Source organism: Patagioenas fasciata, chromosome 4 (genome assembly GCF_037038585.1).
Source record: "Patagioenas fasciata isolate bPatFas1 chromosome 4, bPatFas1.hap1, whole genome shotgun sequence".
In the NCBI taxonomy this organism is placed as follows: Eukaryota; Metazoa; Chordata; class Aves; order Columbiformes; family Columbidae; genus Patagioenas; species Patagioenas fasciata.
In genome coordinates this window covers 80,551,726-80,579,043 of record NC_092523.1, presented here as the reverse complement: position 1 = coordinate 80,579,043, position 27,318 = coordinate 80,551,726, and the positions used below count along the sequence as shown (strand labels likewise).

The window sequence follows — 27,318 nt, the reverse complement described above, 5'->3', positions numbered from 1 at the left end:
GCCCATGAAACGGGATCTTTTCTGACCGGAGGAGCAAGCGGGGCCGGTGCGAAGGGAGGTTGGCCTCGGCCATGCAGTGCCGTGCCCGCAAACACTCACGCTTCGTGCATCCAAACGAGGAAACAAAAATATCCAGCTAAATTGTACAAAATTATCTTTATATATATACATATACACACACACAGAAAACCCCCAATTGGACAGATTTACCCTATTGCATTTTAAAGTGTTGCGCGCAGAAGGGTTGGATCTCGTGGTCTCTCTGCTTGCGCTGCTGCTCCCAGGTTCAGCGCGGGCGCCCGTTTTGAGAGCGCAGCAAGCGCCCGGAGCAGCGAACGCCTCGCAGCCTTTGGGTTGGGTTTGTTTGCCCTTTTTCTCAGGCATCAGTTAAAACCCCAACGGTTTCTCATCCACCTCTGCTCACAATTCGGGATATTTCGCTTCGTATTCCTCCCTCTCCCCTTGCAGACATCCTCCCGCCAGCCTTCACCTGGCCAAGAGAACACCAGCGCTGCCGTCTGGTGATGCCGATGGTTAGGGCAGGGATCCCGACCCGCGCACGAGGAACACGGGAGGGGAACCCCAAAAACGCAGGGGGAGACCGGGAGCCACGCGAGAGGTGGGTGAGCAAGGCCCTGGAGCGGGAATCCACGCAGACACACACAGGACTCTTTCCATTTCTTAAATCCAAAGGTTTTGTGCAACATCTGTTAAAATAACTCGTGTTTTTCAGGAATTGGCGCAGCGTGCCGGGCGCTCAGGAGCGCGTTTCGCGGCAGAGAAAATCCAGCAAAACACCTTCTCGCAACAGAGCACTTCAACCGGGAGACACCAAGGGGCAGGCAAACCGAGGCGCTTCACAATGTCTGCCAGGTTTGTTGGTGCTTTTTTATTCTCATCCCCATCCTCTCCCACCCCAATATTACAAAAGCTCGTAGTTGGGTTTTATTTTTATTAGTAAACGGGCTCCTCTGCGGTTCATATACAACTGTAGGTGAACTCGAAATTCCATTTTATACAAACATTTCAAAAAATACTGGGAGTGAAGTATGGAGGGGAGATATTGCTCGGGTTGCAAAGGTACCGTGGGGGGAACAGGAGGAGCAAGCCGGTCATCGCTGATCAGGGTTGGTCATCGCTGGTCGGGGCTGGTTGGGGCTGGTCAGGGCAGGTCATTGCTGGTCATCGCTGGTCAGGGTTGGTCATCGCTGGTTGGGGCTGGTTGGGGCTGGTCAGGGCAGGTCATTGCTGGTCATCGCTGGTCAGGGTTGGTCATCGCTGGTTGGGGCTGGTCAGGGCAGGTCATCGCTGGTCATCGCTGGTCGGGGCTGGTTGGGGCTGGTCAGGGCAGGTCATTGCTGGTCATTGCTGGTCATCGCTGGTCAGGGCTGGTTGGGGCTGGTCAGGGCAGGTCATTGCTGGTCATTGCTGGTCATCGCTGGTCAGGGCTGGTTGGGGCTGGTCAGGGCAGGTCATTGCTGGTCATCGCTGGTCACGGTTGGTCATCACTGGTCATCGCTGATCAGGGCAGGTCATGGCTGGTTGGGGCAGGTCATGGCTGGTTGGGGCTGGTCATGGCTGGTTGGGGCTGGTCATGGCTGGTTGGGGCTGGTCAGGGCTGGTCGGTGCTGGTCAGAGCAGGTCAGTGCACCCCCCAGCAGAACACCCCTCCAAAACCACACAGCAAGGCAATGGCCACAACACGTAAGTTTTTCATGCTCTTCTCCTTTCCAGTACCACACCGCGTTGCTCGGCAGTTTGCCGGGGGCTGGGGATGTTAAGCACAGACACCTGCACCCATGGGAAAATCCGCCTTGGAAAAAGGGCTTTGTTTCTGTGCTGCTCACAGCAATTGGCTTCCAGTGTCTCGGACACAACAGATGATGCTTCCTGTTTTAGGCACTTGTTGTAAACGGGAGTTTGCATTGCATTGAACCGATCCTTGTGTCCTGACCCACACTCCCGGCCCACAGCGAGACCCAGGGAGCAGTTCCTACTCTAACTCCAATTCATATTGTTTTCCCCCTATGGATAATTTCCTATGCACAAAACGACAAAGGAAATGCTTAATTAAATTTAATTGAAGAGTAGAGCAACAGTCTGGCTGAGCAGTTTTGCACGACAGAAGATGGCTCCTCGGTATTTAAAACTGATTTCATAATCTAAATTTGACTTTTTTTTTAAGTATACGAATGAGACAGAAATATAGGCCATTGATCTCTTTAAAAATGTCATTCACATAATGGAAAGGTTTTTTTCGTTTATTAAAAATATCACATTTTTGAGACTAGAAACAGTAAAGTGCATGAAAAGTTTAAAATATAAATTCAAGAAAATCTTATAGCAGCAAAAAAGCAGAATAAAGGAAAACTTAAAAACACAGACACAACCTTTTCCTATCGCTGTGGATCACTGTGCCGCCTTCTTTTTTAACATTAAGCAGCCAACCACTTTTTTAGAAAATGGTATTATGTGTAATGCCCCTCAGGCACAAGGGTTGCACTGGCCACCTGGAGCATAGAGACAAAGGATTTCCAACGCATCCCAGAGCGTCAGCAGTGGGGAGTGAACCAGCAGCTTCTCGATCCAACCCTGACCAACAACAGAGAAACAGGATTAAAAGATGTGCGGTGGCTGTTCGGCAACCAGGGCCTGGAGGAACAACCCAGGGAAGGGGCCCGTTCGCCGCTCTCTGCGCCGGGACAGACGCACAGGACAGATGGGGACGTCTCCTGGACCCTACGCTGCATCCCCAGTTTCCCACCTCTGCGACCCAACTTTGCGGAAGGGAACCCAGGCTGTATTTGCAAGCTCCGGATTAACCCAGACGCTTGCAGCGGGCTCAGCCCCAGTGGAATTTCCTCCCGTTTTCCAGCCTGCTCCGGGGCTGCGCCCGAGGCAGCTCCGTGTCCAGCGCCCCTGCGCATCTCGCCCCAAACGCACCGAGTTCTTCCAAGCTCTGGCCGAAACCAGCAGCACCCAGCGCTCACCGGGAAACGGCCCCGGACACCAACCGGCACCGCGGAACTCAGACCTCGCCTTCTCCCGCGGATCTCAAGCCATCTTTGGTTTTCTAACGTCACTCGGATGAGGGCCAGGGCCACACTGCTCACCGTTCATGGGCAGGTGTTAAGTGCTTCGCTAATGTGCAAAATTTATTTTGGATGGAGAGTTCGGCCTCCGTTTTTGGGTTCAAAGAGCGTTTCTAATATTCCTCCTACAAAACAAGCATTTCTGGTTTTGTTTTGGTTTTTTGCCCTCTCCTAACAGGCTGGCTCGTTTTGCCACGCTCCGGAACAAAAGCATTACCTTTCAATATGTTAACAGACAAGTTTTTAATCTCATTTGTCCATTCAGAAGTGCAGCTTCCTACTGAAAAAAACACAGAGCTTGCCAGTTAAAAAAAAAAAAAAAAAGAATTAAATTAAAAACCTGGAAAAGGAATAATATTTTGGTTCCAGCCCTAGTGCCAAATGATACCGATCTGCACCAAAATGTGCAAAATCTCCTATCAAACACAGAAGGAAAGGAGGCTGAAGAAGCAGCTGAAGGTTGGCCATACTTCACTCCGCTAGATCTGATTTACAATGTACAGGTCCGTCCGCACAGGTCCGTGCCCTCCCCGGGGCCGGGGGCTCCACTACCTCCTGCTGGGCAAGTGGACGCCGTTGACCAGAGGCAGGAGCGGAGGGTGCAGTTCGAGCTGTGTTAACAGTGAGAAGTGGTCGGAGGGGATGTGGGGGTGCGGACACCCCGTGATGTTGTTGTCAACCAGCCACTGAGGGTCCAAAGGCCCCAGGACACCGAGCACGTTCATGTGGGTGTTGGAATAGAAAATGTAGTCAATCACACCCTGGGGAGAAAGAGAAACAAGGAGCGTCAGAACAAACCGGGGCCGCGGGCTGAGGTTCGCGGGAAGAGGCACCAGCGCCGGAATTACGGTAAGAAAACGCGCGCGGCGTTTTGCGTTCCGAGCGCCGCGTCCGTTCGCGTTCAAGTCACCGGGCGGAGCCTGGTCAGAAGCTTAAAAAACCGCCAGGAAATCAAAGGATTTTTTGTGCGGTAGGAAAAACATCCAGCGAGTGTAGGAAGTAGCGATGAAGCGCTTACAGGAACAGAGGTGAGAAAATTCAGACAGCGTCCTGGGGAGACCAGGTCAGCGTCTGCCACGCCAGAAAAAACCGCTGCTTACTTTGAAATCAAAAGTGTAATTGGTGTAAGGCATCAGGTTGTTTTCGTAGGCGCTCTTGAGCTGGAAGCCGTGCGTGATTCTCCCTTCGGAAGCCCCGTTCTTCCCGTTGCCGCTGAAGTTCATCAGACACTCGTTGTAACGCAGCTCCTTGAAGTCCTTGTGGTTGTCGGCTACTATGCCGTTGCTTAAGTATTCCACCACACCTGTTTGCGAAGGAAAGGATCGGGGGGTTGCTTTACAATACAACACTTGGGGGATTTTGGTCCTTGGAGCTAAAAACCAAACTACCGATAGGACACCCCAGGAAACCGCACAAGAGTTTTCTGTCTCGGGGGAATTCTGCCCAGCGGCTGCCTTGGCCGCGCCTCAGCCGCCAATGCTTTTCAGCCAGTGAGCAGGGGCTCTCCAGCGCTTTTGACACCGTTTTTTGAGGATTACAGTAAAATCACAGCACGCAAACTGTAGCACGGATGTGCTAGAGCGGCAGCTTCCCTACGCCTACCTGATATTGCAGTATGGAGCGCTGTAATTAATAAAGCGGGCCCATCTCCTTAGAAAGTTTTCATGTTACGTCACGAACTCATGCCTTTTTACTTATTATCGCTGCTCAAGGCACAGGTATTTATTGAACGATTTCTTTAAGATCTATTTGTGGGGTTTTTTTGCATCTTTGTAGGTGCAACCAAAAAAGCAGCCAGCTCCACCGGAGGACTCCTGTTCTCTTCACTCGGATATTGAAAGCTGACTACGAAAGCTTTCGCCCATACTGACACAGGGAAGCGTCCAGAAGAAAAGAGGACTCAACCCTCCCAAAAAGGTGAGTTACAAATGAAGCCGCAGGCGGTCCTACCTGAATCGGGCAGTGAGTTGAGATCGGCACACAGCACCAGAGGGATGGAATGAGGATCCGCGGTCGGGCTCCCAGGCCGGCTGGAGGCTTTCTCAAGGATGTTTTTCAGTTCCGAGACAAACATCATGGTCTGAACGAGCTTCACGTCGGAGTATTCGGGGTCCCAGTGCATGTGGGCATTGGCCACAAGGAGCAGCTGTTTGTCCACATGAAGCAGTTTCATACCTGGATTAAAAAATACGTTTTTATCAGTGAAAGGCTGAGTGTCTGAATACAGCAGGTTCCCCCGTATCAACACTCGGGGTGTAGCTACTGCTACTGGAAAGCAGTACCGCTGATTCTGCTATTTATCTGAGAAACAGCACTGTGAAAGATGGGGCACAAAGTCACAGGTTGCTTCCCCCAGTCCCAGAATTCCGACACGGTGTGCTCAAACGAGCCATCCAAAAACCAGTCGGGAGACAGAGCAGGGTGGCAATTCGAAGCATCCTGAAATTGTCTACTGCATCTGATCACGCATAATGAAAACGTGGCAGTCAGTCAGTCAATCAGGCGGCATCGAAAGATACCTGGTAATCTCATTCTTCCACAGCAACACGTTAGCGCTGTCATGTAATTGCTGGGGGAGGATGGAAGAATTCAATTGAGAGCGAAAAAGAGTTGAAAATAGGAGTTGAACATCACCGAGCATGTGTGTGAAGACACACTGACCTTGGAATTGCTTCAATTCTCAAGCTGAATTTAACAGAAGAAGAAAGCATGGACAAAAGCTTGAGAGGAGAAAGATGAATATTGTGCATCTGGCCTTGAGTGCAACCAGACCAGGAAATCACGTCACCCGTGTCCTGTCTGAGCCACCACTGGGCTGTCGTTTCCCAACGAGCACAGCGAACAGCGTGTGCCCATCTGCAAGCACCTGGCGACCATCACCCACAGCAATAATGTTCTAGAGAGCCGCATTAGCTAATAATCGGAACAACCAGCGAGAGAACCGCAGCCTTACTCACTTGCACCAAACAACTCTTTGTGCACCTCCAGCACCACGGCGACGCCGATGTTGTCCTTGGTCATCACGCGGTTCAGCATGGCCTCCGAGCCTTCCGAGTTGGCCATGGCCACCTGGTTGAACTCCACCGTGTGCTTCTGCACCAGCGAGAACCTGCGTCGACACGGAGAGCGGCGCGTCAGCCCGAGCCGTGCGCGCCTGAGAAGACGCGGCTGGCACCCGCGCCCCAGCAGAGAGACGGGAGGACAAGGTGAGGCACGTTTGCCTTGGTTTTTAAAGCAAAAATAGTTCTGAGAACTATTCCCCTGGTCAGGGTACAGCCCTTTGGTCTGGGAGATGAGATACCTGGGGTTTAGGAAACCTGATTTGTTTCAGCGTGGTGCTCTGAGAGAAACGTTCAGAGCAACGCTCGGAGGTTCCAGGCAAAAATGAGGATGGGATGGTAATTAAAGGCTTGCCTTTTACTTCGGGCAAATGCATTATTAAGAATCAGCTTCTCTCAAACCACCAGCTACCACCACTAGTTTTGTGAAACGGGTTTTTCATTCCTTTCCAGCTTTAGGATGCTCAGAAAAAGCCTTGCTCCAGGACAAACCGAAGGCTACCCATTGAAAGGGTCTTTTTGTTTCTGTGCTCTTAGAAAATAATCGAAAAGTATTATTAGTTTTCTGGTTTCTACCTGCGAGAGCCACATTGTAATAACCAGTTCCTACACACCCTTGTTGGTTTAAGGTTTGAAAAAAGCCAGCTGTCTGTTTTCACAGACTTTCTCTATTCAGACCCAGCCGAGCTGGTTTCATGCCCGATCTGAAAGGTGTATTTGTGTTTCTGGAAGCAGCGAGCGCTCTGAAAGGAGCTGAGGCTCTGCCAAACTCCCATTCCAATTACTGGCAATTGGTCCGAGGGAGCATTCAGAGGGACCCCCGGTGCGGTACAAGCCGGGGCAGCCCCGTGCGCAGCTCCCACCGCTGAGAAGCACCTCTCCTCCCTCCCCAATATTTGACCCTTTCAGTGTAGCGCAGCTGTCTGGATCAGGTATTCAGTAACGTCACGCTTCGATTCCCAAAGGCAGATAACATCCTGCTGTCCTTCGGCAGCAACACGTCTTTTAATACCTGAAGGTTAAGCCCAGCTTACCGATCTTTAATCTTAGAGCGGCAAAACTTTTGTCAAGCAAGGCAAAGGCTTGCAGAGGAGGTGAGTTATTGAGTAGATCAGCCAAAAAATGCACACAGAAAGTATGTATGTTTTTGGTAATATCAGCTGTGCTGAAGCTTCCATGTTTCTGACGCAGCACCCTCGTTGGCAGACCGAAAGCAATGGAGGACTCTGCTGCACACGGAGCAGCACCAGGGAAGGGAGCATCGTCCTCTGGAGGGACCTTTACCTCATGTTCCGCAGCAGAGCACTTTGGCCAGCACGCACCCTCAGAGAAGGCGCCTTCGGGCCTAAATCAAGCGGGTTTTAAGGTATTTATAAAAAGCTGCTTCTGCCCTTACTTTTCGGTTTTGAAGAATATTGCACAGCCGTCCACGTGCTTCCTCTCCTGCTCAGACATGATTTTGGCACGCGACTTTGGAGAAAAGAACCCGTCGTATCCCCGTTCTTTCAAGGCTGGCAGAAAAAGGGTGAAGTATTGCTCTGTTTCCACTTCCTGCAATTGAACACAAACACTCTGAGCGAACAAAGTCAAGAGAACCCTTCCCATCGCTGCAGGGCGACCTGCGCCTGCCTTGGCTTGCGGGTAGCAAACGAAAAGCTGCTTTTTGCACAAATCAGGGCATTTTTGGAAACAGACCTGCGTTCCTGGATAGCCCCGAGTCCTCCCCAGAAGGGCAAGTGTGTTTTGAGCAGGTTACACCTGGCACTTGTGACATCTGAATGCAGATGCCGTCCCAGGTTAAAACTTCCGAGAGGTCGATCGATAGCCAGCAGCAATTAATGTTTAACCTGGAGAGCTCTTTATTACCAGGGGCTCTGGCTGTTCTGTCCGATGCATTTTCTTTGTAGTGACATTTGGTGTTTGAGAGGTCGATCTCTGGAGGTTTTCAGACCAAGGTAACTGTTCCGTTCTTGTGTGAGATTCTTACATACCCAAAACTGATCAGTTTCAATGCAGAAGTGTTCAACTGTTCCAAACATCAGCAAGAAATTGCTAATGACAGAGCAGGATGCACGTACGGACGATAATCAATGTTTAACTTGCAACGTGCGAGTCCCCTTGTTTTCCAGTACCAGTGTTTTTGAGACTTTACCTCCTGAACCAAGCAGGAACGGTCCAGGAGCAGTGGTACTTGGGGACATCGCGCTTTGCGCTCTCCCCCTCTGCAGTGAACCCCACGCAGCCCGAGGGAGAATACTTAGGCTGCTTACCTGAGGGAGAAAGCCCCCAGGTGTTCCAGCGCCAATTACCTACTGATTCAGCTAATTTTATCTCCGTTACTTTGCCTCATTTCATAAACCGCAAGCCAAGACGTGAACAAGGAGCTGTGCGCAGAGCTTGTATTGGTAAACCCCCAAATTTCTCAGCAAGCAGGTAAACACAGTCTTTTCAAGGGAGCATTTCGTTCCAGAGGGGGAAGTTAATATTTTCTAACAGAAAAGACAGTTATTTTCCGTTTACCTGGAGACTGATGATATCCGCGTCACAGTTGACGATTTCCTCCATGATTCCCTTCTTGCGGTACTCCCAGTTGAGCGCCCAGGACGGGCAGTAGCCGTAGAGCTGCCGGGTGGCGTATTTGTCACACAGGACGTTGTAGCACATCACCGTGAACGAAGCTGCGAGGAAAGGCAAAGGTAAGCTCTGGTGTAACAAATGCCGATCTATTCAAGCCAAGATATTGAATCTTACAGGGTGTGTTCTGGAGAAAGAAGGGAGGTTTTGCTACGAGGCTGCCCCACAGCTGTATTGGTTATACTCGTAGCCAAGGAAGGTTTCTGCTGTTCAGTTGTTTCAATTTCACAATAAAACCCAAACGGCTCAGTACAGTTTGGGCCGTGAAACCGCCCACAGCCACTGGTTTAATGCAATGCTCTCCAAGAACCGCCGGGTTCTGTTTCTGCTCAGGAATTCGATTGAAAAGTAAAGCCAAAGTCCGTAAAGCTCCAGTGAGACGCTGATTTGTAAGGGACTTGGAGAAATGCAGAACTCAGTGTTGTGGCGGCTCACTGGCCCCAGGCACTTCCCGTTTCTTCCTATATTTTTTCTACTTTGTTGTTCTTTAATGTATTTAAAAAGTGACAGATGATCTTAACCGCAACGTTATTCTTGCTGGTTGTTAATCTGATCCCTGCAATACCAATGCTAGCAGTTTTCTTTCTCCAAGCTCAGGGATGCATTCTGAGGGCGGGTTCTGGATGTGCAGGGCAAGAGCCACTGGATTTCACAGGCTCTTGCACTTCGCCAGCAGCAACAAGAGAGGGCACTGAACTACCCTGGGTGCCAGGCACTGGCCTCCACTGGTCCCCCTGGTCGGCCTGTGCGTGGACAGGGCACTTGTACGCACTTATTTTACAGCTCTTATTCCTGATCTTAATTTTTTTTAAAAAAAAGCTCTTTTGCTTGAGCATCAGTGGTTGGAACAGCTATGACAAAGCCTAGCATGAAAAAGAAATGACCAGCATCCTATTACCTAAGTTATAAAAACACGTATTTACAGCATAGCCGTTTGCTGGTTGTTCTATTACAAATGAACACACATTTCTGTTTTCAATCTGATCCAGGTCAGGCAAAAGATTTCTCTGAAAGTAACACCAAAGGAAAGTTTTTCAGTGCATCGTGCTGTGAATACAGGAACAAGAGCCACAGATTTACCTGAGGGCAGAATTTGGTCTCGTTCTTTTAAAGTAATCCATGGCCTCGGAGGCAGCTGCTCTGGATGAACTAAAAACAATTAAAGCAGGAATTAATTCAGGGTTTATCATTGTAAAGTTACAGTTTCTAAGTCAAACTGATAACAGGACAGTGATGTTTCCTTCTAAGCTTTGCAACCCCAACCCCTCAAGTCTTTTTATGCTCCCAGGGAAGCAAAAATCATTTAAATGCCATAAGCAGGTAGCTATAGTAAGAGCAAATCTGTCAGTTGTACGAATCATGATTATTTTTGTCTCTTGGCTTCAAATCTAGAAGAACCACCGAAATGCTCCTGCGCTTTGAATATAATGGTGAGGAGGAAGAGGTAACTCTGGCGGTGGCTGGGACACCCTGTGGTGCCCTTCTCCGAGAGCCTGGCCCTGCGCCCGCGCTTCTGCGACCTCTGAACATCGAGCTGCCGAACAGCCAGCTCAGCCACGCAACCACGGCGCGGGGTTAAGTCAGGTACCGCATGTTCTCGTTCACTTGGGTACTTCTAGATCTCAATTTGACATTCTGCTTGCGTTCGGGTTCTGATTTCTAGTGGAATCAAAATGGCTTTAGCAAGGAAGGCTGGGCACTTTGCTGGTAATCGCAGGGTTTCAAATGAACAGTGGGAACAACTGGTTGTAAGATGGGAAAAGCTCAGACAGTATATGTCAAGCTCTTCCACCGTGTGCAAGAGCGTGTTTTGTGTGTACGGCTGGAACCGCCTGACAAAAATGCGAAGGCGGTTAGAAAACACCCTCCCCTCCGCAGTTCAGAGTCTTGTTTCAGCAGCAAATACAGTCAGAACCGCCGGTGTCAACGAGACGCGTGGGGCTGTCACCTGCGAGATTGTCAAGCATGTAGTTCAGTAGCTTTCGAGTTCCGTCCGGGTCCTGGTAGAGGCTGAGAATATCTTGTGATAAAGGATTGCCTGCCAACAGCACAAAACAACAACCGGCGTGATCAGCTGCCCTTCTTCAGGCTTCCCGACAGCAGCACATCTCCCCGAATGAGAACAGACAAGTGACCCAAAAGATACTCAGGCTGCTTAACCTGGAACTGTGGAATAGCACAGTACCAGACGCCACGCAAGGAGCCTGCACATGGAGCCTTTCGTCTTTGACTCGCCTCGGTTAATAAATATAACGGGTTAAAGCGTTTCTTCACCTATCTACGGATTGGAAATAAGTTCATAAAGAAGTTAAATAGCTTTTTTTAAAAAAAGCATTGCTTTCCGCACTGCCTGCTCCTTTTTGCCACAAGTTAATATGTCAAATAAAACTATAAGGAACTGTTGAGGTGACACCCAAAGGTTTTGAGCCCAAGCCCTCAGTCACTCCGGAGTACGCCTGGGAACACTGAACTGTGAAAACTCACCTTTCAGACCGAGGGTTTGGAGCTGGAAGAGCCGTCCAAGTTCATAAGGCAAAACCCGTAAGAGATTGTTATTTAAAAGCAATTCCCTGCAGCAAAGGCAAAAACACTTGCGGTGAGTATCGCTCCAGAGGAAAACTCTTGAAGCGCTGTACGCTGCTCATCTTCAAAGACAGCGCTTCTCACCCCAACTTTCTGTACCATGGAAAGATAGGCCAACCTTCCCATTTCGAAGCATGACTGAAATACTTTCAAAATCCCCAACCAAACAAAAAAACACCATAAAAACCCCAAACCACAAGATTAAATCGGGGGGACTTTACACAGCAGACCACCACCAAGTCTCAGAGACTTAGCTTATAGATTTGTGTCTGCAGAGATCAGAAAAGAAGGGAAATAAACCCAGAACTAACTATTAGAACTGAACCTTTGCACCAGTCTTGAATTTTTCGGAATTCATTTAAGGACAAGCATGGAAAGCAAGACAAAAGTCCTGGTCCCAGTCCCGGAACGCAGATTTGCCCGAAGCTAAGCAGAATCATTCTCCCACCTGAGAGATACCATGTTTCCTAGCTCTGCTGGTAAACTTCGGAGTTTGTTGGATGACAGATCCAGGTAAACCAGATGGTGCAGCTTGGCAATATCGGGCGGAATGCGAGTGAGATTATTGTCATTGAGGTGCAGGGCGGTCAAGTGCGTCAGCGACCAAAGGGACGTGCTTAAGCTCCGCACCCTGCCTGGAAAAGAAAAGCAAAGGACCGACTCTTCAGCCAGGTTTGCACTCCCAAACCGTTAGATGCAAACTGGGGGGGATGCCCGACTATGGGATTTCCAGTGTGAAAACCCCATCACTTCACCAGAACGCTCAGTGACTTCTGCAGAACGTCCTTTCATGGATCTCTTTGAGCAGACTTTAAATAATTATCTGGTCCTCCCCGCTAAAGGGACAGAGCCAGGCAGATGTGCTACCCAGAAACTCCCGTCCAGCCTGAGCGGGTGGTTTGAATCAACTGGGCTGCACAGCGGCCAGCCAAGCCCGACGGCAAGCTTGTGAATCAGTCCGTGCTCCTCCCGCACCTTAGAAAACCCATTTTCACCGCGGGATCCCCCATCTGAAAGCATCTGTGCGATTCTGGGGCACCGACACCCGTGCCGAACCAAAACTCAAAACCAAATGGACTCACCCGAGATCTCTAACTCAGCCCAGTGCGACTTCTTCCCGTTGGCCACCTCTTCCGCGGACATTATGGTGTAAATTCTGCGCGGATCCGGAGGATCATATTTTTCCTTTGGCATCCCTGTTAGTCTGAAAGATCATCACAACCGTCACCCCGTGCCACTCCGCAACACCGCTGCGTTTCCAGCCCCCCAGGGACACTGCCAGCACTCGTGCCCTGCAGTTCATGCACGATAAATACGTGAATAAACAAAATAATAACTGGAAGCGCATTTCCTCCCACAAAGGGGGGTTTCTGCAGCCACCCGCAGTGTCGCCTTGTGCTGCCCCAGCGCAGACTTGCTGGATTTCCCTGTTTATCCCCCGGACTGAAGCGTAACCTGCGGCATCGGTATTTGCCGTGTGCGGAACCTGCGGCCGAGGCGACAGCGTTTCGCTCCTTCCTGGCTCACACAGGTTGCTCCTGTAGGAGCCAAAGGCGGAAGGGAAAGCTCTTCTCTTTGCTTTCACAGCAACATATCGAGTCCCACTTTCTGCACTCTGCTTACACGAGATTAGAAATGGCACAGATCCAAAGCGCTGGCCTGCAGGACGCATCTTCCCCCCCCGTACGTACGACTCCACCACAACCGCTGCAAGCGCCGTGAAGCTCTCCAAACAATTCCAACCCGTTTGGTTTGTAAAATGACGTGTCAGAAAATGGTGAGGAATTTGAGGAAACTAGTTCAGGGTTTGGGTTTGTTTTCAGATAGGCCACCTAAACAAGGAGCACGCGTCCCCTGTACAAGCTTATCGTAGTGCGAAGGCTCTCGCTCACAGGTCTGGGGCTTCGTTCCCCGATGAGCGTCCAAGGAGATGCCGTTTGCGCAGAATTAAGGCTCCGGGTCACAAGCGCAGGGCAGACACAGCCCCGTGTCTAATTATAGCCAGCTCCTACTTACAGGTGAAGTCACCCGGCCACAAAAGCTACAGGGTAAGAGGATTCTGCGCTGCTCAGCTGCAGCGACTCAGTTCAGGGCAATGAATGAAAATGGATCTGTAAAAATGCGTGATTAGACCCAAAAACCTTCAATCCTTGTTTCAGAATCCTGAAATTGGGAACGGTACTTCCCGAAACAAGCAGAGGTACGTGCTGCGCTACACCCGGCAGAAGCTGGGGTGGTGGCTGTTAATGACACTCACGTGCAGGAGCCGGGAGCAGCCCCGGCCCCATGAACGGGTTCTTCACAGAAAACCAGATTTCATTACCTGGCGATAATTATTTCGGGCACAAGGCATACTGCAGATTCAAAGGGGGAAGCGTTAAGGCTGGGGGGTGACAATCAAGCAGAATACCAACGAAGGATTAAGGGTTTGGAGCAGAAGGGAACCTTTTGGGTCTTTAAGTCTTTGTCATCAAACATCTGAACTGACCCAGGATGGCTCCTCATTTTGCTTTTTAAGGTGCCGTGTCCTAGAGCAATCCGTGCTTGTACCACATCTGGACCTAGGACGTTGCAGACGTTGCTGTCAGCAGCTGGGTGAGTGAAATCCTCACCGGCTCTTGGCATTTTTGTTTTCTGCAGCACGGTCTCACACCAATTCCAGACTCGGGCAGACGTATACCCCTGTTTCTGCACGCTGCCGCTGCTCCCTGCCCTGCCTACAGCAAAAAGCTTTGGTCACAGTCGCTTCCCATGGGCTCCTCGAGGTGCGTTTCCAGCTCCAAAAGCAAGGCAGGAATGCTCTGTGTTTCTGCTCGCCGCTCCATCACAAGCAGGCGCAGCCAAGGAGCAGCTTGGGCAGGCTCAGCCCAGCCAGGGAGCCTCGCTGGCACACATGGGCTGACTCAACGTCTCGGGGCGGCCGCGGCCACCTCCGGCTGCTCAGCACCCCGGCTGGAAACCAGAGCGGGCCGGCCCATCCCCGGCAGCTTCGCTCCCGTCATCGGGGCAGGATCTGGACCAGCATCCAGGCCCTGGTGACGAAGGTTTGGAAACCGCGGTGGTTTTGAGTCACCCCACGCTCATCCCCAGCCCGCCCAGAGGCCAGGAGATGAGCACTGAGTGGGTGACACCATCAAAAAGCTTCGGGATTGCAGTTTCCTCCTTGGCAGGGCACTCGAATCAAATTATGGTGAAACATCGCTGGTTATGGGAAGCGCTCTGCCAATTTGAAGCCATTTGCGGCAATCAGAGGCCCTCCAATGAAACGAGGCAGCATGCGAGTCAAGCGGCACGCGCGTTTTTCAGCTATTAGTCACTTTAATTTTATTTTGAAACAGTAGTGAGTCAAGCGAGCATCAGTGTCATTTCCACAGTTACAGAAAAGGGAAAACAAACCTAAATCAACTATTTTTTTTGTTTTCCTGCGTAACAGCAACATTGAGCAAGACTTGAAAGCCACCACATGTATGTCGTTGAAGCTAAACCGCAGTCTGCTCGGGTTCCCAGCTCCTGTCGCTCCCGTCCGCTCCTCCGCTTGTCCTGGAACGGAACCAACGTCCCAAAATCCCAGCCTATCTTTGATCTGTCTTCAGGGAGCTCCACCGGGTTCCCTGAGCCCGTGAACCCCCAAATCGGAGCCCGCTAGTGACGTTACAAGAACATCCCAGGAGGACACGGCCGGGGAGCCGAGGGAGCGCTGATTCCATTTGGTTTGAGCTGCTGTGGAGTCGCACCTGACGGGTTAAGCCAGGTTTTGCCTAAAATTCCCCTAACAGAGGTGTGACACAAGCACAATAAGCGCTTTGCTTTTCAAGTGGGACCAAAAAAGAGTTCTTGCCCTCTTGTCTTCCAAAGCCTTCCTTTGGAAAACTTTTAAAGCTATTGAGACTTGCTCTCTGCTACAAATCCAGCCAGGTAAACTTGAACCAGCACGACCCTGGTATTGTGTAAATGAAAGAAAATCTGAATGTGAGAGGAGCCCCCCGAATCTGAGGGCTCCTAACAACAGTGTCTCACTTAGGCGTTAACTCTGTCGCTGTGAATCCGCCCTGGAAAGCCAGAATATTTGGCTGAGCAGGGTGGCTCAGCTGGAACGCTCAGCTGGGCCCAGGTGACCCTGAGCAGCTCAGGCTCAGCTGGGTACAAAAGGCGCTGGGGGAGGTTATTTGGTTTCCAAGGGGTTTAAATGGTGGGTCTCTGGCTGTTGTGGGTTTTTTGTAGGTTTTTTATATGTTGGTTTTTTTTGGCTTTTGTCTACAGGATGCAATTAAAGCCAAAAAAGGTCTAATGTACCAGTACTGAACACGTGAGGGGCGTCAAAGAAGAAAGTTTGGAGCCTCGGGACTGCACCGCGGGCTTTTACTCTGCATTTTCGGAGCAGCAAACACTCCTAAGCCAGGTAATGACAGAGAGAGCACCGGTTTTCTGTACTGAACTGAGGTGTTGTTCGGTGTTACAGGTGTGCAGAACATGGGATAGGGAGGAGGTAGCCAGCAGTATGAACTATCAACGTTTTAATTAAACTGCCCTCACTGCTACATAATAAATATGAGATGTGGAAAATAATTGTACAGACCCAGCTTTACAAGTAATTTCCAGAGCCTGTCCTTGCAGCCATCACAAGGCAGGTGTCCCGGAGGACCTGAGCAGAGCCTGGTGTCACAGCCAGCGCAGCTCTGCTGCCTGCACGAGGGGACACCGAAGTGCCAAGACTTCCCAAGCGGCACCGCTGGAGCGATGCTGCAGCGCTGGAGGGCTGTGAGCCCCAAGGCGTGAGTGCTCAGAGGCACGTCTGTGCTGAGAAGAAGGGAACACACGTACAGCACCGCCCCTGCCTGGCAGTTTGATGTTTTCATGGTCAATGGCAACCCAGAGCCATCCATCGGTTTGGAACGAGCTCACGCAGGCAGCGGGCATCTTCACAAGTGACTGCGGCTGGGGAGGAGAGCGCTGCTGCTTATTAAGCCTGGGTGACAACGTGGGGAGCGTTCCGGTCCTTACCAGACCGGTGGCAGCTCTGTGAGGACGTGGACGCAGGACTCCGGCCGGGCACCCCGGCCAGCGACCCGGGGCGTGCGGAAAAGGGCCTGTCGGCAAACAGCACGGCAACAACGCCGTGGAGCCCGTCCAAACCCCGCTCTGGTGTTTGTGCCATGTGGGACGCACATTAGGCCACTGTGGCTTTGCTGATCGTGCGAGAGGTGCAGCGGTTCCTAAGGATCCGCTAGACGCTGACGTACCAAGGGGCTGTGTTCAGGGACTGAAACCACGTTGGGTGGAATGCACGGCTTTCTGCGTTTTCAGAGCGGAACTGCCCCTGCCCAGCACACCCCGAGGGAACGGCTCACGCGGAGCTGTGCGGCTCCCGTGAGGTTAACAAACCCCGGGTACACCACTGGCTGCAGCGCCATCCAGCACACACGTCCTGCGAGGCTCCTCGCCCGTCTTGGTGTGCAGCACCAGCCTGAGCACAGGGAAATTCAAGTTACAGGGTGAGGGGGCAACAGTGAAGCACAAGAGGCAGCCGAGAACCTGCAGCTGACGGTGGGATCCAGGGGGCTTCATGTTATCACTGTAACAGCCCAGAGAGGCATGAACAAGCCACAGAAGCAAACCCTGCAGGAAATAATAATAAAAAAGGCAGCAAAAGCCAAGGGGAGGAGTGGGAAGGGAGGGAATGAGCTGTATTCTAATAATCTTAGAGCCAACTGGCACTCACTTGATGGAAATGCTAATTGCCCTACTGACACACAGGCACGAGTTATTTCCCTGCGTTCCCTCGTCTCCTCTAAATGAAGCCTAGAGTCTTTTCTTAAATCACAGGTAACATCCAGGTGTCCACCCTTCCTTTTCCTCTATATCGTGCCCCCATTTAAAAGACCAGCTCAAGTGTTTACGGCGTGGAAATACCACATAGCATTACGCGGTAGTTGTGTCTGGGGTGTGGTTTGTTGGTTTGGTTTGGTTTTCATTTCTGTACTTAACATTTCAGTCCTTACTTGTAAAGAACGGTTTCTGCTCTGTTCGAAGGGGTCGGTCACCTCCCCTTGGGTACGTGACCCCTCTTGAGGGTCTGCATCAGGGCAGAGTAATTCCTGCCGCTGTCTGCAGATGCGTTTTATGCTTATTGCTTTCAAAGGGGCTCTTAGGGGCTGCTTTACGCGCAAACACAGGGAAGGGATCTCCTCCAAAGCAAAGCTCTGCTTAACAGAAATGCATGCAAGGGATCTATCATAGGGCACAGCGAGTTTCACCAGCCAGCCTGGAAACAAATCGAATGGGAAGCGCGCAGAGGGGCGTTTGCACTGGTACCGTTATTGACACCAGCAGTTCACAGCAATGACCCATTTGAGGTGCTGCCCCGTCCCCTGGAGAGCGCCCATGCGTTCATGAGATACAGGACGGAGTGGCTTAAAGGACTAAGAATGGGGATGGCTGGGAGCCTGTGGAAGGAGCGAGTGCCAGCACAAAACCCGCTCTGGGCGCAGCTTGCAGCAGGAGGCACCCGGTACCGGTTTGATGGCGGCAGGAACCGGGGCGACCAAAACCAGGAATGAGCACGCCCAGAGCTCTGCGGTGCTCCAGCGCCAAGCCCAGCCCGCGGGAAGGGGCTGCTCCCAGCACCAGCTTCGGTTCATTCAGCCGCTCGTGTAGAAATGATAAACACCCTGTTCGGGTCGCCTGAGCCAACACCTCGCTTCATTCAGCTCCTCGGAATCAATAACTGGAGCCAGCTCAGCCATCGACCTGTTTTCTTTGAGCAGAACTACGCTGGAATGATTGATTCACACGCACCACTGCAGCGATCTCCTACAGGAACATTCCTTCCCTCCTTCAAAATACAATTTGAATCCTCAGTAACCTTTCATCCTTCAAAGAAAAGCTTGTGCCAGGAGGAAAGAACACATGAGATTATTTCCATGGCTATGGAGTTATCTCACCCATTAAGTGGTAGGCTGCCAACACCTTAAGAAAATAAGCAAAGCCCAGCAGCACCGGGGCTATTTGTGCTGTAAGACAGAAAAATGATGGCCTGGTTATCGCTCACAATCTGCTCTTTGCAGCAATAATTAACAACAGGGAAATTTGCCACCATAAAATCTACTCGAAACAGCTTTAAAGTGACAAGGCCTGCCCTGTTCAGCTACAGGTACATCTGGAGGAGTCAAAGCTCAAGATTCCCAAAGAAAGGAGAGGAAACAGTCCACACCACTAGTGGAAAGTGTTTTGCAATCGCTGGCACAATACATGAGCTTTTCTACGTTACAGCCCAGTTTCAACAGGCCACAGGATGATGCACCAGTGCTCCAGTCCAGGCTTGCATGCTCAGAAGAGGAGAAAGAAAGAAAAGGGATCTCTCTAAAATAAAGCGGTTTATAAGAATAAACCTCTTCCTTCATCGGGTATGTTTAAATGTACTTTAGTCCTTTAACCAAAGATGTAAAAAAGGTTGCCAGAGAAGAGCATATTATTTGGGTACCAAGAGTTAGCTCAGCTTCTTCTGTATTTGATTCTCCATATCTTTGCTGTGCACATTTACACCACGCTTAACTTCCTGAATTAGGCTTAGTTTTAAAATCAATATTGATGACTGATACTCCCCTAACTGTGTTTCAGCAGGGTAGAAAATGAGACGCTACACCAACACTGTCCCAACGAAATCTCCGCGGGGACCAGGACATTCCTGTCTAACAAAACGAGAAGATGTGGGTATGGGGAGGTTAATTCCCCGGGAGCATCCCTGACATCTGACCGCAGCGTTCAGGAATGCGGCAGCGTTGTTGACAGCTTCAGCTTTGAAAACACACCATTTTCTAAATAGCAAATACTTTGGGTTATGCTCATCCCCGCACGTGTGGCCGGGGGTGGTTTTGTTTCACCTGCTGCAGCCGTGAATTTAGAATCGAAGGGTTCCGCCTCGAGGTGCATGGGGACCTTTGTCACCAGAGCAGGCAGAAAGACATCCTGCAGTCCACCACGGGACCGCTCGCTGTGCGGTCTGCAAGTCAGCCCATACACCAAAAAACATCAGAGAATGAAGCGGATATCCTAAGGTCACAGGCTGACTCAAACCTCGCCACGTTAATGTGCGAAAGGCTGTATAACCTTGTAACCCCACACATTTCAAAGAGATCTGAGTACTGTAGAAATAGTCCTGCTCACAGGTCTAAATACTTCACATACGTGCTTCTCTCATCGACGCAAAAGGTGCCTGATTTGTCTGATGGGGTCCACTCCTTCACAACCTTTTGCTTTACAGAGAAAGAAGAGGATCGTTGGTACAAAACTGTGCCTGGAGACTGAGCTGCTCCCAGGGGCCGAACAAAATTCGGCTGAAGGACAAAGGTGAGTGAAGGCCCGTCTGACAACGCGAGCTCAGCTCCTCCGGCACTTCCGACCGCCTTCTGAACTCCGGCCCCGCTTTCCTTTTGCTTTCTGAACTTCCCAAAACAAAAAGGGCTCAGAGGAAAGGCGTTCACAAGTGGAAACTTCTGCTGGGTGGGTAATTCATCCTGTGCTAGCGCTCCCCCGCTTCCAGGGCTGCTTGTAAATTCATCTTACAGGGTAAATATACATTGGATTTTAAGGTACGGAGGAAGCAGTAACCAGTTTTCTGGTGCTGCTTTCAGCACTGCCCAGTTGGCCTTTTCCTGCCAGGAGCTGCAAGTCTAAGAAAATGCCAAGGAGGGTGTTTTGTTTCACCTGGAGAGCACAGTTTTTGGGAACTATTCTGCTTCTGTGTCCCTTGCAAGCGGGTGCGAAGCTCCGTCCCTGCAGCAGCAGCCATGCCACGGGTGCTGGGCCACACGTACCAAACGTGCTCCGACACGAAGCGAGGGAACCAAACCCTCCCGAAAAGCCGGGAACCTGGCAGCTCCGCCGCGCTGGTCCCCGCTGCCATCGGCGCCTGTCCCGGGGTGAACGGTGGCAACTCTTACGCTTTCCTTGACTTCAGCTCTTCTCCAGCGCCCTCGACGAGAAGAGCCAAGGGTGTTCTCCGCGTGTCAAGGCTGACTCGAGACAAAATGTATTTATCTAAGGGAGATACACCCCCTTGTGCCATCAAGAAGCCTATTCACACAACTATAACACAAGGTACGTGTGGCAATCGAGCCTGGAGTTTGAGTTTGTGTTCCCCTTCCCAACGCAGCCTCCGGGGCCCACGTGCAGGTGCAGAATTCGGGAGCGGTGCAGAATTTGGGAGCGGTGCCTCCAGTGGTTTCCCAGCCATAAAAATTCCTGCTGCTCCTGGGTGAGCCCTCAATAGGTTTTTCTTTACGCTTCATTTAGGGCGACAAATAATCTTGATTGACATCAGCCAGGATGATAAGCGCTCTGAAGGATTAGTCGGTTCGTATCCGTAAACAGTCAAAGATTTACCAACCCTCAAGCTGCAAAGGCGGGGGAACAAAAACCCCAAAACCAACATTGAAAACCCCTCTGAAGATCCATCACCACATGGACTGAGAAAACACACGGCCCCCCCGAGGGCTGTTATCTTTAGCCCTCAACAACAGGTACCGATCGTTGCTGTCAGCAAGAGGGACGCTTTGGTGGGACAAATCAAAGCGTGCAGGAGTGCCCGTGGAGCTGCTGCCGTTGGCACCCCGAGATCCCTGTTTGGCAGCAGTCGCGGGCAGGCCCCGGCTCGCTCCTGGCAGCCAGGCCATGAGAGAATCCCCTCCTCCGGCCCTGTTCTCACTGCTCCACTCCAAGGGGAAGAGTTTCCTTCTCCCCGACCTCTGTAGTTTTGACAAAACAGAAGTATTTAATTTCTCTCCTGCTAGTGCAGACGGTCCGAGCACCTTTGTTAACACAGCTGCCTTGTAAATCTGTGAAACCTGCCCGTGGAGAACGTATACACCGTGTTAACTTCATAAAAATACCCTTCTAGAGCACAGGCTCTGCAGGTGCGAGTCCTACAGCCCTTTTCATTCCATTTTGTATATCCCTCTCAGGTAAAACACACAGTTCCTTCCCAGGCAAGCACAACATGACGGACGATAAACCATTTCGGCATACACAGCTGCGATGCCGCGCGGTCGTAAAACGCTGTTAACCATTTGCAGCAGGGGCGGACGCGCGCGGCCCCATCTGTGCCGCGTGTCCACGCGTGGGTTACGGGCTCCAGCCCGGCTCCGTGTGCGCGGGGCCCTGCTCCTCGGCCCCACGTGCCGCTCCTAGCCCTGCGCATCCCCGGACCGCACGCGAGCTGCGCCTGCAACCGTTCCTACCTGCTGCTGCTTCATCTTGGAGCGCTCTTGTCAGCACTGGTTTGATGTCTCCCCTGGAAACGCTTGTTTCCTGTAGGACACCATATAGTGCATTTCTACCTTATATAAGGCATCTCTGCCTGCCTTTAGTCATATTTTCAATGACCGCCTCTCGAACCTCAGAAGGAAAGTTTTACGGTAGTGTTTTAACACTGTTAAATCACTTGTTGATCTTGTAGAGAGATGCACAAGCCACCGCAAAGGTTTTTCTTCTAAGCAGGACTCCAGAGCAACTTTCCTGGAAGGATTTCCCTCTAATCCTCTGCTTTTTTTCTTCAGAATAATTTCAGTTTGAGGTTTTTTGTTTTCAACGCTGATCTAAGTGAGGAGTTGTCTCCCAAATCACAGAAAGCAAGCCAGGTGCGGTGTTTTGCCATTACAAGCAGGTGTCACGTAGCCCTTTTGTGAATTTACCGAATGCAGGCAGCCAGCGTGTTGGCTGCACCCTCCCCTCGGGCCTCGCCGCACCAGATGGGCCCCAAGGCCTTCGGAAAAGGCCACAAACAGACGCAGTAAATCCTGGGCACGTTGAGCGGCTTTGCCATCTCCTGCAGGACGCTCCAGGGTTTGCTCCCACCCCTCTGAGTTGTCTGATCTCTTTTTCCAGGAGGGGGTGTCTCGTGGTGGGAGGCACTCGGTGACGTTTGCTGATGCGGACCAGAGGTGCACAAGCCCCTGAAGATGGGCAAGGAGAGCAAGCGAACTCCAGAAACGTTGTCACCAGCTAAAGATGCCGATGAAGAAACGTCCTAAGCCAGTCCTGGCTTTCGTTTTTATGGGTAAGAGGTAGAAGCTGTGCAGGTAGATCCCCGAAACCCGGCTCGCTCCCCAGCCGAGCAAACGTAGCCAGGCGCTCGGTGTGTTTTAGGGCCATTTATACCTTTATGGCTCTAACGTATATGCTCAAGACAGGAGAAATGCTTTGTTAAATAGAAGAAAGCAAGGAATGAGCACCCAGGCCTTGATGATGGACTATCATTAAAGGAACTACAGAATTTGGGGAAAAAAAGAAGAAAATAGCACAAGAGGCTTAGCATGTAATGCTTTTAAGTACTAAATCCACAGCAAATCCTCTTGAATCTAAATATGCCTAAGACATATTTTAACTTCTTTAAAGTTTTCTAGAGAGCCGTCTTATGCTCCCAAACAACTGAACAGCACCATTACAACCCCTGTCTCGGTATTCTGCAAATCAGGTCGCAGCTCACGGGCCCTTTGGCATCCCAAAAGCTCTTTCCAGTAAACATTAAGCAAGCCATTTATTCGTATTTATCTCCCCTTTCAAACTCAAGTAACCCCAAAGTGCCCAGCAGACTAGAGCTGATCTAGGCAGTCTCATTTCTTGCAGTCAAAGCAAGTTTCCTCTAAAATTATGTGCATTACTGATGCATGATTTTAGCACTTCAAACCAGAATGCCCTCAGAATGATTTTAATAAGAAAAAGACAGCGGCGGCTGCGATTTACCTAAATGTAAGTGTTTCTTTGCAGTGTTTTAGATATAAATTAAACACTCAGCCTAGTGTGGAATTTAATTACTTTTTCTCCACTGGTGCCTTTTTATTTTGTTACCAGAGTCCACGCACACCTTGGCATCACTTTCTGCCTTACTTCTTCTGAGACTGGGGTGAATGCTAAATGTTCCTGTGCTTGGCCGCATGAAAACGAGAAACCACCGCAGTCTGGATGGAGGAAAAAAAATACTGCAGCTTATCACAGGAAAGGGAAGTTTTATAAACACCTTTGGGCAGAAAGACGTAGCAGCCACAACATCACTTACTTCCACAAGAGAATTCCCACTGCAAAAGTGACCGAGGTTGTAGGAAGAGAACCACCCCCAGAAAACGCACCCGACCTGCCGTCCCTTCCAAGCGGGGAGGTAAACGTCTGACCCCGCTACATCCCCGGCAGCAGCGCTACCAGCATTGGGGCAAAACACGCTCGGAAACGCAAACAAGCCCTATCAGTGGAAGCGCACTTGTGCAGATAAGCGCAGCCCCGGCCGAGCTTCTGCTGGCACAGCGCTGCGGGTCACGGGTCACACTTTGTCCCCGCGCCCGCAGACACAGCTGTGCCAGCACAAGTTCGCCGAGCACACCCGGTGGGAAACTGCGCCGCGGCTACAATGAAATCTGCCAAGTTTGGCGTTTTTCGTTACGGCTGCCAAACGTAACGTTTTCTTACGGTCTGGCGACGGGCGGGTTTCACTCCTGCGCTGCTCACACGGTGGGATGTCGGCTTCTGAGGGCGGAAGAAGCCCAAACTCAGCCAGGAAGGCGGCAGCACCTACTTTATCTTTCCATTAAATACACAAAGTAACTTAGAAATGGCCCCTGTAGGAAGAAAAGACAAACCGGAACAAACTAATTTCTGCTGTACCGCCCTTGCTTTTAACGGTGATAAGAGAACAAAACTGAAAGTGTTCAACGGGGTCTGTTTAGCAGACAGCAAAGCACTGCACAATCCCCACCGTCCAGTTAAACCGAGCAGGCAAACTGTTAGCGGGGCTTTCGTCATCTTCAATCACCTTTGAAGGCAGCGGACAAGGAGATTTTTATGCCTGAGTTGAAGCTCAAGCGCTAAGTTCTGTTCGGATGGATTGACACGATACCGCGGGCTGCGGTTACCGTGCTGCCCGCCGTTATTTACAGAGCACAGAGCAGCACGATGTCACAAGAGCTCGCTGCCGACCCGCTCCGGAGCAAAGCTACCAAATCAAGCCCTAACCAAACCCCCGCCACGCTCCGGGGGGGACACACAGCTCCAGGCAAGCGCCTGCGGAGCCTGCGAACCCGCTCGGCTTCGTGCAGTAATGAATAAACGGGTCTGAAGCGCGGGGCTGAGCAGCTCAATGCAGCTCAGCGCAAAGCCCCGAGTCCAGCCTGCCTGTATTTGTGGGGAGGCATTGCCAGCACGTGGCCGTGCCCAACGCGGGCTGCGCTTCAGTGCTACACATCTCACCAGCGCTTCCTATTGTGGTGGGGAGAGGGCAGAAATAAAATCACGTTTTCAAAGCCCACGCTCCGCTTTACTCCATGCTTTTTGCGCCTCCGAACTGCGACACAGCTTCTAGGAAATCCCCGGGGTTTGTCACGGGGAAGGTTTTGTTGTTAGAAATGACGTTTGGGGTTTATTTTAATTAAAAAAATAAAACCACATACCAAGGCAAAACATACTGAAGGAATGTCAGAGGGTAAGAATAGACACTTTATCCTTGCTTTCGTTATCAGCCGTGTCTGCACACACAAGTACAAGCTGAGTGAGTTTGGTACGGGGTGCTCTGCCATCCACATGAGGTTCAGGTTGCACGGCTGTGGCAGCGGGTTGCACAGGGAGGGGTGGCACAGGTATACACTCGATTTTAGCAAAACCCGCCGCTTCAGCCAGCCCATGGAAAGCTCTTATCAGCAGGGCAGCTCCCGAGCAGCTCGGACTCCCAAAAGCAAACACGCACCCCAAGCCAAAGTTCCAAAAAACGGCCAGATAAAGGCTACTTGCCTCGAGGTTTCAGAAGGTCAGACAGAACTCGGCGTGGCCGTCAAAGTGCAGAAGCCAACCGAGCCCTTCGCCCTATCTACCGGGAGCACGCAAGTTTTAGAAGCAAGCCCCGAAACTCTTCAAACGCCCGGCGCCTGGGTGCGTTGTTCTAGCGGCGAGCACCGAGCGCCAAGGCTGGCGCTCCCCGCAGGTGGCACCGCCGCCGTGTCCCCGCCATGAGCCGGCGAGCCCCGCGGCCCCCACGCAGCGCCCCGCACCCCAGGAGGGGCCGTGCGGCCGGGCGGAGCTGCGGCCGAGCCCCGCGCTCACCCCCGGGTTCGCGGGGAGCCCCGCACCCCGAAAGGCGCTGGGGGCGGCTGCCGGCGGCGGCGCGGCCCAACCGGCCGCGATCGCCGGGGATCCGGAGAGGCCCGAGCTGCCCGCGGCTCCGCGCGGCCCGGCCGCCGGCTGCTGGCCACGGTGCTGCGGGGCCCGACATGGCGGCGGGGCCGCGTCCCGCCCCCCCCTCCCCGCACGCAGGCCCGGCGGGCCGCGCCGCTCACCTGCATCCGTCGCGGCGGGGCGGCGGGGGGCCCGGGGCGGCGGGGCGGCGGCGGGGCGGCGGGCAGCAACGGCATGCAGGCGGGCGGCCCGCCGGGACGGGACCGCGGGCCGGGAGCGGCGGGAGGAGCGGGAGCAGGGAGGAAGGAGGCGGGCGCGGGAGGAGGGAGGCGGCGGAGGCGCGGGGAGGACCCGGAGGGGCGGGCGGCGGCGGGGCCGGGTCAGCGCTCTGCCCGTGTCTCCGCTCGGTGTCACCGCTCACTGTGTCACCGACCCCCGGTGTCACCGCTCACACTCGTGTCGCCACTCACCCCGTCACCGCTCACCCCTTGTCACTGCTCACACTCGTGTCACCGAGTCCCCAGTGTCACCGAGTCCCCAGTGTCACCGCTCAGCCCGTGTCTCTGCTCATAGTGTCACCACTCACACCCCTGTCACCGCTCCCCCCGTGTCACCGCTGTCACCACCCGCCCCGGGCGGGGAACGACCCCCAGCGGCCCCGGGGGGACAGCGAGAGGTCCCTGAAACGCCTGGAGGTGGGAAGACGCCCCATTTTTACTTCATGATGCTGTTGTGGGCGGCCAGGAGCCCCTGTGGAGGCGACGGGGGGGCTGCCAGGAGCCTGTGGCGTCCCGGGGGACATGGCCTGGGTTTGGGGGAGAACCCTGGGACTTCTTACCCCCAATTTTGGAGTCGGTGCAGAGAGCAGGGGCTGCTTGTCCCCAGGGCTGGGAGGGAAACGGCCGTGGGGTCAGTGCGGGTTTGAGGGTGCTGGGGTCTCCTCTTCACATTCGGTTTCCACGGGAAGCAACCCCTTTTCTGCAAAGCCTTCTGTTGACAGCAGTAACCAACATTTTAAGGGTTAACTAAACTAACCACACTATCAATCAGCACCCAGACTTCAGTCCTTGGACCTGTGTGAGGTGGGGGTTGATCTGGGCAAGCAGAGCAAGGAAACTTCAAGCATTAAGTCTGATTTCTTTCGTTAGCCACACCAAAGCATTTCCAGCGCCTGTTTCCATGGCGGGTTGGTTCGGGCTCAGAGACATGAGAAGGAGCCCGTGCGACAGAGCAGGGGTTTGGGTAGGAAATGTGCTCAGAGCACATTGACCTGAACCTGCATGTCCCTCCCAGCGGTGACCCGTGGTGTGACCTGTGGTGTGACCTGTGGTGTGACCCATGGTGTGACCCATGGTGTGACCTGTTATATGACCCGTGGTGTGACCCGTGGCGTGACCTGTGGTGTGACCCGTGTTGCGACCCATGCTGTGACCCGTTGTATGACCCGTGCTGTGACCCGTGCTGTGACCCGTGGTGTGACCCATGGTGTGACCTGTGGTGTGATCCATGGTGTGACCTGTGGTGTGATCCATGGTGTGACCCATTGTATGACCCATGGTGTGACCCGTTGTATGACCCATGGTGTGACCTGTGGTGTGATCCCTGGTGTGACCCGTGGCATGACCCATGCTGTGACCCATGGTGTGATGCGCCAGAGCCCACGAGAGCGCGGAGGACACAGGTGGCACCGGCCACGGGTGTGAACTGAACACGCCGGCAGAGCCGCGTGTGACAGCCGCTGGCGCCGCGGGACACAGCGGTGCCCGCTGACCCAGCCCGCTCTGCTCGGGCTTTGAACA

General features: G+C 52.3%; 1 protein-coding gene across 1 annotated transcript; it reads right to left on the bottom strand.

Annotated features, from left to right (window-relative positions):
* Positions 1-131: 131 nt before the first annotated feature.
* On the bottom strand, positions 132-25,912 carry CNOT6L (CCR4-NOT transcription complex subunit 6 like). Its single transcript, XM_065837531.2, has 12 exons — positions 25,681-25,912; positions 12,451-12,572; positions 11,817-12,003; positions 11,270-11,355; positions 10,734-10,823; positions 9,866-9,934; positions 8,672-8,829; positions 7,548-7,702; positions 6,050-6,201; positions 5,043-5,267; positions 4,193-4,395; positions 132-3,853 (listed from the first exon to the last, which is right to left on the bottom strand). The coding sequence occupies exons 2-12, from the start codon at positions 12,560-12,562 to the stop codon at positions 3,641-3,643; spliced, it is 1,650 nt and encodes a 549-aa protein (XP_065693603.1). The 5' UTR covers positions 12,563-12,572; positions 25,681-25,912; the 3' UTR covers positions 132-3,640.
* Positions 25,913-27,318: the final 1,406 nt, after the last annotated feature.